The 11,588-nt window shown below is 57.0% G+C and overlaps 1 protein-coding gene across 4 annotated transcripts in view; it reads right to left on the reverse strand.

The window, feature by feature from the left end:
- GPR137B (G protein-coupled receptor 137B) overlaps window positions 1-5,017 on the reverse strand; it is a 45,471-nt gene extending 40,454 nt beyond the window's left edge. For 2 of the 4 annotated variants that reach the window (XR_012001058.1, XR_003236524.2), the window contains exon 1: window positions 4,411-5,016. Coding sequence is in view for 1 of the 4 variants with exons in the window: in XM_026008727.2 (XP_025864512.2) it covers window positions 4,411-4,992 (582 nt within the window). In the remaining 3 variants the exon portion in view is untranslated. Of the gene's footprint in view, window positions 1-4,410 lie in introns of all 4 variants that reach the window. The other 2 variants (XR_012001057.1, XM_026008727.2) reach the window with 2 other exon arrangements.
- Between the last annotated feature and the right edge of the window lie 6,571 nt (window positions 5,018-11,588).

Below are 11,588 nucleotides of genomic sequence, written 5' to 3' on the forward strand. Positions count from 1 at the left end.
TGATTTAGAGGCCTCTGCTGGCACACCATGGCCCCCAGACTCCCATGATGTGCTCCAACACCGACGAGGCCCTGCCCAACCCCTGGCCATGAGCCTTGGGCCCCACAGTGAGCTCCAACACCTGCCATGAGCCTCAGCTCCACCCCCATAACCACCCTGCAGCTTCCCAGCTGCCCTCTAAGACATGCTAGCGTCCTGGCTCCTACGTCAGCATCCATTAATCTCTCTCTCTCTCTCTCTCTCTCTCTCTCTCTCACACACACACACACACACACACACACACACGTCCGGAGAGTTCGAGTCTCCTTTTCCTTCCTCAAGATAACCTTCTGTATTTTGTCTTTGGGCTCAAGACACAGCTAAACCAGTGAGAAGTTGAGTGCATTCCACCAAACGTGGGGACCCCCAGGGTCCAGACTCCTAATTCCCAGGGAAATGGCTGGAAAACACAGCTGCCCAGGTATCACCGAACCCACGGCCACACTATGAGCTCTACAGGGAGACCTGCCGTGCCCAGGGGGCTGCTCCAGAACAGAAGCTGGCAGCCTCTGCTACTGAGCATCCACTCCACAGCCTGGGGTGGATGGCACCACACCTCATGTACAGAGAGAGGCTTCTACCTGCTTCAGGTGTCAGGGTCCTGCTCTGCTTGAAACCTCTATCTGGAAGTCAAATGGTGCTAGAAGAGCAGGTTCTGGAGGAAAGTCCTTGGTTCAAGCCTCAGCCCTAGTATTTCCTAGGGCAGCAAGGAGTTGAGTGGGAGTTTGCCTGTACCCAGAACTGGTGCTGGGGGACTAGAGCCAGAAATGGCAGGTACTCGATACTGTGTTCCAAACACAGGCCCAGACACTTGGGGCCAGTCGTTCACACACCTTGCATGGGGCCTGCTAATAGTCAGCAGAACCAGTCCAGCCACCTCCCCGCCTTCCCGCCTGTGAAAGAAGGTAGAGATCAGAGAAAAGGAGTCATCAGCCTGCTGGCAGGAGATGCGACCCTCACCCCAGGTCACTGGGGACAAAACCCCAGGGGAACGGCTCAGAGGAATTAGGAAGCAGGGGACCTAGCCACCCCACTCCATGGACAGGTGCTTGCTGAGCTGGGAAGGCTCAGACCCAAGAAGTGTAGACAGGAGAACAAAGCCAGTTGTGGCGAGTCCTAGCAGAGGCCAACCGGCGCCTGGGAGGTCAGAGGGCACCAGGACCTCAGAGGGCAGTATCTGCCCCACCTGGGATTTTTGTAGGTGGTAAGTTCCCTAGGCAGGCAGAGAATGAAAGGGAGCAGATGGGGACCTGGGAGGAGACACTGGGTGGGCACTAGCACACTGTCTGTGTGGCCACACTTGGAGAAGGGATTGGATGGAAGGAGGATAAGCAGAGAGAGTCAGGATTTATCCACAGAGTCCACGGTGTAGATGTGGCCCAGAGGCAGGGCAAGGTGGGAAGTGAACACTCGAGTCACTTGGGACAACCCTGCGCCTCCTCGGGCCAGCACAAGAGGAGGCAGATTGCAGATGGAATGGAAGAAGCTAAGAGCCCAGGACACAGCCTTCTACCCCGAGCCCCAAGCCCCAAGCCCCAAGGGACTGCACTGTGGCAGGTGTACCGCACACCTGCCTGGCCCAGGTGCCCCAGAGGCTGCAGCGCCCTGTGGGCAAGCACCTCACCAACCCACCCCTCAGAGGAGAGATGATAATACCCTTCTTCCCATGTTATCAGGAAGGCTCCATAGAGACATGTAAGTAAGCTCCAGGCACCGGGCCAGGCACAGAGCACGGGACAGTGACAGTGAAGACTTCCTTCGGCTCCAGGAGCACCGCCAGTTCCTCTCCAAGTCTCTGCCACACCGCTCCCCTGATGCTGCCCGCTCCTTCTTCCCGGCTGGCCTCCTGAACTGCCACAAAGGGCTCAGGTCCCACCCAAGCCACCCACCTCCTGCAAGTCCCCCTGAGTTACGGCTTCCCTGGCTGGGGTCTGCACTCTGTACCTCCCCTGCCTGAGGCTCAGCTCGCAGAGGCAGGGTATGCTAGGGTATGTTTCCCCCTTCCAGTACTGTCCCACAAAGCATGGACCATCGCTCAGATGTCAGACCTGGATGGGGGGGCTCCCGGCTCCTCCGGCCCTGACCACATAACCTTGAGTGAGCTATTTAATTTACCTTATCCCCCCCCAAAATGGGGACAGTCTCATCAATTTCTTCAGAGGGCTCTTGCAAAGAATAAGGCAAACCAGTTAGAACTGTGCCTAGCACCCAGTACCCAGGAGCTTCTTAATTATTTGCTGCTAGCTCCCTCCCTCCCAAATATGATGAGTTTGTTCTGAGATGGACCCCAGTGGCTGTAACTCTTAAAGCCACCAACACCCCCCCACCCCCCCACCCTTCCCCCCCCCTCGCCTGCCCCCTTGCCCGCCCGGGGGCGGGGGGGGGGGGGGCAATGCCAGTACTTGAAGTACTTGGGAACTTTGTCTAAGAGAAGGCACGTAGGAGGGAAGAGGGAGAGGGAGAGAGACCTCAGAGCTGAGAGTCAAAGGCTGACCCCTCTATAACTTCCCAGAAACATCAGAATGTTTTGTCAGGAGGCCAGTGTGTGGCTTTGCTCTGCAGTCTCGGATGCCAGCACTTAGTTAGGGAGCACCTTCTCTGGCCAGCCACTCTGGAGATAGAAAGAGAAATGAGACTCGAGACTCGGAAGACACAAAGAAGCCAGGGCTTGAGGCCTCTTGGCTTGAGTGGCTCTGTCTGCCTGGTCACTCTTTCCCTCGCTCAGCATTTACTTGCCAACCAGCAGATGGTGCAGAAAATGTGCAGCCCTGCCCCTAATCCAGCTGAGTACAGAATTTGCATGTGATTAGCAGAGAGCCATGGCACTGGCCTGTGTTTCCCCTTTTCTTCCCCCTTGTTTTTTCCTCTAAAATAGGGACACAAAGATCTCAATACAAGATAAGATCACCAGTGTCACAGTTCTTGAAGTAACATCAACCTACCTGACCTTTACATCTTGCTGGAACAACCCTTTTCAAACCAATTAAAAAGCTGGAGTGTCTATGATGAAGTTGATGACTGCCTGAACTAGTTTTTGGGCTCAAAAGTAGTATTTGGACAGATAATGCCCAGTATCCGTGGACTGGAAAATACGTAGATACTCCAGACTTTCAGAAGCCTACCAAAACAGACCTGTTTTGATAAGAGTATAAAAGCTACTAAATAATACATATGCTATTTTGTAGCCAGACATATTTCCTGCAGATTTTCAGTTAGGGGCTCCCACCACAACAGGGCAATCCTTTTCTACTTTCTCTTGTCTCTCTTTTTTTTAAAGCAAAGACATTTTCTTTAGAGAAATAGGGACACTGTTAAAAGGAACAGAATTCCTGCCTGTACAAAGCCTCTGTGAGAGAGCTCTTAAATTACCCTCACCGGGTGACACAGGTAGAGACCTAGTGAAAATGGACATTTTAGTGCTTGGAAGGCTAACGAGGATGAGATGGGATGAGGATGGCATTGTGTAATTAAACCTTTTTGCATTACTTTACACAGGATTTGCAAAGCACTTTACATTTACTGAACTTTCCTTATGTCACAGCAGCCAGATCAATTCATGTGTTTTCCCATTAGCTTATTAACAATATGCCTCATAAATCAGCTCCTGTGTGCCTGTAGAAGAGCCCCCAGTAAACTTTATGGCTTTTTCTTGGGGTCTCTCAGAGCCGCTCAGACAGCAAGCCTGACCTCCTGCAGCTGGGGAGCTGGTTGTTACCCAGTCTGGTGTTTAGCAACGCTGGGAGATGAAATCTTAAGCTCTAGTTCATTCAGGAGGGCTCCGAAGCAGGAGGTTTAAAAATATCTCATCCAAAACGGGACAGTCCCGCCCTGCCACCGCTCAAAAAAAGTAGTAATAATTAAAAATTTTTAAAAAACCCAAAACACACACAAAAAAACGCGTCTGACCCAAATCTGGAGGCCAACACGCAGATGACTTCTCCAGATGATTTCTCCAGGCTCGGACTGGGGACTTTGGGATGAGGAGAGGGAGCAGAAATCCTAGAGTCCAAATGCCCCTCGTGGGCGCTCCCCGCGCCGGTGCCAGTTCCGCGGTGCGCGAAAGCCGCTGCGCGGGGACCGGGCCGTACCCCGGGGAGACGTGCCCTGACCCCAGCGCTCACTTTCTTTCTCTTCCCCCGCTTTAGAGAATGGGGCGGGGGGGGGCGACACCTGCGAGAAAGGCCGGCAGGTGGGGCGGGGCGCGGGAGGCCCCGAGCCAGCGCCGTTCCGCGTCCCTGCCCCCAGCCCTGGGGCCCCGGGGGCCGCCCCGCAGCCGGCGCCGCGCGCAGGGCCCGGCCCCTCGGCCAGGTGAGCGCCCCGCAGGTGTCGGCCGCAGGTGTCGGCCGCCCCGCGCCGCTCTCCGCGACTCACCTGCGTGAAGTACAAGTTCATGAGCGTGAGCGTGAAGAACTGCAGGCAGACGGGGAGGCAGTAGAGCAGCCAGAAGACGAAGGGGCTGAGCGCGTTGGCCGCCACGAAGTCTTTGAAGTAGAAGGAGAAGAGGACGGTCCGCAGGGAGGCCCAGAGCAGGCAGAGGAAGAGGAAGACGCTCTGGTAGCTGAGCCGCTTGTGGCGGTAGCGCAGCACCAGCCAGAGCTGCGCGTAGATGAACACGAAGAGCAGCGAGTAGAACGCGGTGTAGACGACGGTGAGGCCGAGCTTCACGTACGGGGGCACCGCGGGGGTGAGCGTGGGCGGCAGCGAGTCGTTGCGGACGGGGTCCCACGGCGGGGCCGCCATCGGGCCGGGGGCGCTGCCGCGGGGCCGGGGCCGGGGCCGCCTCCTCGGGGCTCGCCGCCGCCGCCGCCGCCGCCGCCGCCGCCGCCGCCGCCGCCCCCGCGGGGGTCTCCGAGCATCGCGCTCCGCCCGGAGCCGGCGGCTGGAGGAAAGAAAACAAGCCGCACTTCCTCCCCCGGCACCACATGATCCACTGGGGCGGCCTTTGTCTGCCATTGGCAGGGCCGCGCCCGCCGCCCCGCGCCCCTGCACCGCCAGCTGCGCCCGCCCGCGCCCTGTGGCCCCCGCCCACTGCCCTGCGCAGCACGCCCCCCGCCCCCGTGGTCCGCGGCCCCGGAAGCCCCCGCCCCGCCCCGGGTCATCCGCGGCCCCCGAGGCCCCCGCCCCCCCCGTCATCCACCGCCCCCCATGGCCCCCGCCCCGCCCCTCGTCATCCACCGCCCCCCCGAGGCCCCCGCCCCGCCCCTCGTCATCCACCGCCCCCCCGAGGCCCCCGCCCCGCCCCCGTCATCCACCGCCCCCCCGAGGCCCCCGCCCCGCCCCTCGTCATCCACCGCCCCCCCCGAGGCCCCCGCCCCGCCCCCGTCATCCACCGCCCCCCCGAGGCCCCCGCCCCCCCCCGTCATCCACCGCCCCCGACGGCCCCCGCCCCCCCCATCATCCACCGCCCCCCGACGGCCCCCGCCCCCCCCATCATCCACCGCCCCCCGACGGCCCCCGCCCCCCCCATCATCCACCGCCCCCCGACGGCCCCCGCCCCCCCCGTCATCCACCGCCCCCGACGGCCCCCGTCCCCCATCATCCACCGCCCCCCGACGGCCCCGCCCCGCCCCCCGTCATCCACCGCCCCCCGAAGCCCCCGTCCCGCATCATCCACCGCCCCCCATGGCCCCCGCCCCCCCGTCATCCACCGCCCCCCATGGCCCCCGCCCCCCCCGTCATCCACCGCCTCCCGAGGCCCCCCGCCCCCCCCCCGTCATCCACCGCCCCCCATGGCCCCCGCCCCCCCCCGTCATCCACCGCCCCCCGAGGCCCCCCGCCCCCCCCCCGTCATCCACCGCCCCCCATGGCCCCCGCCCCCCCCGTCATCCACCGCCCCCCGAGGCCCCCCGCCCCCCCCGTCATCCACCGCCCCCCCGAGGCCCCCCGCCCCCCCCGTCATCCACCGCCCCCCATGGCCCCCGCCCCCCTCCGTCATCCACCGCCCCCCGAGGCCCCCCGCCCCCCCCCGTCATCCACCGCCCCCCCGAGGCCCCCGCCCCCCCCCGTCATCCACCGCCCCCGACGGCCCCCGCCCCCCCCATCATCCACCGCCCCCCATGGCCCCCGCCCCCCCCGTCATCCACCGCCCCCCGAGGCCCCCCGCCCCCCCCCGTCATCCACCGCCCCCCATGGCCCCCGCCCCCCCCCCGTCATCCACCGCCCCCCGAGGCCCCCCGCCCCCCCCCGTCATCCACCGCCCCCCCGAGGCCCCCCGCCCCCCCCGTCATCCACCGCCCCCCGAGGCCCCCCGCCCCCCCCGTCATCCACCGCCCCCCCGAGGCCCCCCGCCCCCCCCGTCATCCACCGCCCCCCCCGAGGCCCCCCGCCCCCCCCGTCATCCACCGCCCCCCATGGCCCCCGCCCCCCTCCGTCATCCACCGCCCCCCGAGGCCCCCCGCCCCCCCCCCGTCATCCACCGCCCCCCATGGCCCCCGCCCCCCCCGTCATCCACCGCCCCCCGAGGCCCCCCGCCCCCCCCGTCATCCACCGCCCCCCCGAGGCCCCCCGCCCCCCCCCGTCATCCACCGCCCCCCATGGCCCCCGCCCCCCTCCGTCATCCACCGCCCCCCGAGGCCCCCCGCCCCCCCCCGTCATCCACCGCCCCCCATGGCCCCCGCCCCCCCCCCCCGTCATCCACCGCCCCCCGAGGCCCCCCGCCCCCCCCGTCATCCACCGCCCCCCCGAGGCCCCCCGCCCCCCCCCGTCATCCACCGCCCCCCGAGGCCCCCCGCCCCCCCCCCCGTCATCCACCGCCCCCGAGGCCCCCCGCCCCCCCGTCATCCCCCGCCCCCCCCCCGAGGTCCCCCGCCCCGCCCCCATCACCCACAGCCCCCCCCCACGCCCACCCGCCCCACAGGCCCCCCCCCACCTACCGCCCCGCCGGGCGCCCCAGCACCGCACAGCCGGCGACTGTCCCCTCCAGACGCCGCCCGCCCCCCTCGTGGTTCCACTGGAGACTCAGGCTCGACGTCCTGCTCTGCGCGGCCTCCAGGCCTCCCGGACCGCGCACGCCCCGCCAGCACCTGCAGCGCCCCCGCAACTCCCCGCCCTGGTTCCCTGGTTCCGGGCTTCCCCGGGTCTCCCGCTATCTGCTGACGTTCGCTTACTTGGTTTGCAGAAGTTCATTCCTTTATTTCAAAACAAAGTTTGTAAGCCTTTTTTTTTCCCCACCACAAATAAAACTAGCTGGGAAGTGGCCCGCGTTTTTCCTTGGACATCTCAGGCTGGGGCGATGTTTATTTCTAAATCCAGAAATGCCCAAGAGTAAGTTTGTTTTTGAGGGAACCCTGCGGCGGCTCCTGCCTGGTCTTGGCGGTGACCAGGGGGTCTTTCTCAGGAGATGCACACAGTGCGTGGTGCTGCACCCCTCAACTCCCAGCAGCGCAGCTAGTACCCCGAGGATCTGGGGAGGGGGTCAGTCAGAGCCACTGAGGCCACAGGGCTCAAGAGCGAAGCACTGAGTGAAGTACTCAGTGCTCTGAGTACTGCATCCCATTCCGATCCAGGCGCGGGTGTCAGGGGTGGGGGTGGTGCGTTCGCTGGACCCCAAGTCCGAAGAGAGTCACTCCTCCCAGACAGAGAACTTGACTTGGTTTATGCACCAGGGCATCTCTCTAGCGTTACCCTGGGGTGCCAGGAATTGTGGAGCGCTCAGGACAGAGAGGAGGTGCCAGACTGACCTCTGGAAGCGCATCTGGGCAACAGTTTGGATAAACAGAGGAAAGAGACCTGGATTTCCAGGGCTTCAGTAGTTTCCCGTGACTCCTCTTCTCAACTTTATAGTCAGCTTGGGGCCTAATTGTGTGTTTTTTCTAAAACGGGCCCCGCGGAGCCTGGATCCAGCCCTGTTCTTCCTCTAAATTAGTGTTTACACTTTCCCAATACATTTCAAGTGCTTCATCAAGGCCAAGGGTGCCTTTGGTTTCAAGCTCCTTTTCTCCTTCCTCTTTTTCTTCTCATCGCCAAGGGAAAAATATCCCCCCACCTCTGATCCTGTTTCCCCCAATTCCTAATGCACACAGCAACTGGAGTCATCTTTCTATAAGAATTCTGAGCATGTCGTTCCCAGGCTTAATTCCTTTTACTTGCTCCTCATCGTTCTGAGGATAAAGTCCACATTCCTACCTTAGCTGACTTCCCTGACTTGTCTCTCTTAAGAGGTGTTACAGTGTTAAACACCTCTTAATTCCCCTACACCTAGAAAACTCTTTCCACCCCTTCCTCTGACAACTGGCCAAATTCTATTCATCTATAGGGAGGTTACTTCCTCCAGAAAGCCTTCCTGGACTACACCCCCACCATCTTACAGAATTGGCCAGCCACTGGACTTGTTTGTAAGTTTCCTCAGTCTAGAAACTATGCCTTGTTTACTAATATTTCCCTGTGCTTGTCTGGCCATTCAAAGACAAAGTTTATATTTTATTATACTGAAAGAATGTCATTTGTTATCAAAGGCTCAGGCTCTGATATTTCTCCTCATCTCTAAGACCTCTATTCACAAAATTACCTTAGGATCCAAGATGGCTGCTGGCTCTCCAACCATTGCACCTACCTCCCAGGCTGGCATTAGCAAGGACAGAAGAGAACTAGAGGGCACTTGTCCTTTCCTATTTGTTAATTCTTCCCAGAAATACTACAGAATGCATCCACTTTCATCTCATTGTTAGAACTTAGTTACCTTACTGAGACAACTGCAAGAGAGATTAGGAAATGTAGTTTTTATTCCATATGGGTAAAAGTCAAGATTCTGTTATTATAGACAAAGAAGAGAATGGATTTGGGCAGGAACTAGCCATGTTTACCAGTATCAAATGTGCTTCTTCCTACTCTTACATTTCTGAAAATAGAAACTATAAAAAATAAAAATGCTTCCACTTGATTTAATGCAACATACCTTGTACACTTGCAAAATATCTTCACTCCTCCCCACAAAAGGTCACACTGAAGGATCATTTTCTATGTCCAGCTTGAAATCCACGATGTGGGTGATAGTCATTCCTCCTTTAATTCTGCCATGACTCCTTTCACTATTCTGATCTCCTAGATTAAGTGATCTATTACTACTTTATCCTATATAAACAGAAGAAAATTAAAAGTAAAAAGCAATTAGTTGAAATAGACACAAATATACATATGACACATTGAGAAAGAAAATATAAGGAGTTACAGTCCTTACTTTTTTGCAGGCAGCCACAAGATTTTATATTCCAGTGAGGACAAGTCCCTGATCTCCTCCATGAGTAAAGAAGTCTATATAATCTGCTTCCAGGTGGCTATGTAGGACCCCCTCTGAATTTGGAACACTCACAGGTAGTGATGCAGGTAAGGGGCCAGGTCAGCCTTGGAAGGGGAAGTCTAAATTGTTAAAAACATAGATAATTTCAGTCTCTGCCTACTTGGTCACTGCGTCTGTGAATCCACTGAATAAGCAGTGGGTTAGCTGGGGAGACAAGTTAACTTACACCGATGGAGCAAGTTAACCTGTCCTCTTGAACATTGAGAGTCTCCAGTGTAACTGGGTCTTTTTTCTTTTTTAAAGATTTTACTTATTTATTCATGAGAGACACACAGAGAGAGAGAGAGAGAGAGAGGCAGAGACATAGGCAGAGGGAGAAGCAGGCTCCCTGCAGGGAGCCCGATGCCAGCAGGACTTGATCCCAGGACTCCAGGATCACCACCTGAGCCAAAGGCAGACACTCAACCACTGACCCAGCCAGGTGCCCCTGGAACTGGGCCTTTTGGTGACCTGACTTCCAGAGTAACAGCAGGCAGCTCACACTGCATGGTAAACTGACTTTCTTGGTAAGGCGTTTGGTTTCTTCCATGGCCCAGCAGCAAGCCAAGTCTTTTTCTCAAAAGGAAAATAGTTATTTGATAAAGTATGGGGTTGCTCCAAAACACTGAAAGTTGACGCTGTGATTCTCCTAATAAGGCTTGTCACAAGTACCATACATGCCTCCACTCTGCCACTGACATTTGGAGCACCATGGGATTCACAGAGTAGAAGGTGGCAGAACAGATTGCACTGCGGCCTGAACATGATAGAGAGTCTTCTTTATCTCTGGGCCATTCCTCAAGATTAGCACCCTCGGAGTCACCCAGTAGGTGGGTGAGAGAAGCACACGTAATGTGACAAGTGTTGCTTCCATAGAGGACTTCGAAGAATTGTCTCTCTCTTTCCTGTAGGAGGTTGTAAGGTGCAACAGTGCTTTGGAGAAGCTATCTTAACCTAACTAGGTCACTAGACTCTCTAACATTGTCTCTTAAGGTCACAAGCCCTGGAAGGTTCATGATACTTATATCCCACACTACGATTTGCATGTTTTGTTTTTTTTAAAAGATTTTATTTATTTATTTATTTATTTATTTATTCATGAGAGACACAGAGAGACAGGCAGAGGGAGAAGCAGGCTCCCTGCAGATCCTGATGTGGGACTCGATGCCAGGACTCTGGGATCATGCCCTGAGCAGAAGGTGGACGCTCAACCACTGAGCCACCCAGGCATCCTGATTTGCATGTTTCTTATACTAACATGTCTAGAATAACTATGATCCATGCTCTTTAGGTCCTCACACATGATATCATCAATGTAGTAGGCACTGTGATGTCCTAAAGAATGCTGAGGCAATTACAATTTCTATACACTGAATTGTGGCATGGAATCAGAGTTGACATAACTCTGAAGCAAGATGGGAAGCCATCCTTGCCAGATGAGACAACACTGCTTTTGGAGTTCTTTACTTAGTGGGAATGAGAAAAGAACATTTTTCTCCAGGGGCTGTGGGATTTGCTGTTCAAAGTCACCACCTTATCACCACTTTAGTAAGCTTCTGATGATAACCCATTGTCACTCTCCAAAGACGCATCCATCTTCTACATCAACTGGACAGTTAAATGTGGACATGGTAGGACATTGCCACTTCTGTAGCATTCAAGGTCAGGCCGAAGAATTGCAAGTTGTCTTGTTGATGACTTGTCAGATCTGGAGCATTTTGGTTTGCTTCTGTCACATGGATTATGTAGGGCCATAGAGAACTGACCATCTATTTTGGTGCTAGGGCTCATAATCAGTTTCTGCCAAAGATATCTGATGTGCAGAAAATTCTGATTCCTAGACTGGCCCTGAGAATGCTTATAGCCAGCATGCCTTCCATTGAATTGACCTTGCCCCTCCTGGTGGTTGTGGCACCTAGAATCCTGGCAAATATGAAGGAGTCTGTGTAACTCCACCACGTCTCAACAGCATCCCTGATGTACATGAAATAGCCATGATAGTGTTTTTGAGAAGTGGTGGCATTTCCCTCACCCATTGATTTCTCAATGCCTTGATGAAAGGAGCATCTTCTGGCCGCTTTCAGGGAACAGAGTCAGGGGATTGGTGAATGTGTCATACACAATATATCCACACCAACATTCCTATTTCCTTGGGTTCTGCTTCTCCATTAGGCCAAAGAAATTCATGCATTTCAACTTTTCTTGGTGTGGGCTACAGGTTTCATTCAACCAACCAAGCAAGCAAACAAGCACTTCCTCTGCTCCAGGAAGCACA

Source organism: Vulpes vulpes, chromosome 4 (genome assembly GCF_048418805.1).
Source record: "Vulpes vulpes isolate BD-2025 chromosome 4, VulVul3, whole genome shotgun sequence".
Classification (NCBI taxonomy): Eukaryota; Metazoa; Chordata; class Mammalia; order Carnivora; family Canidae; genus Vulpes; species Vulpes vulpes.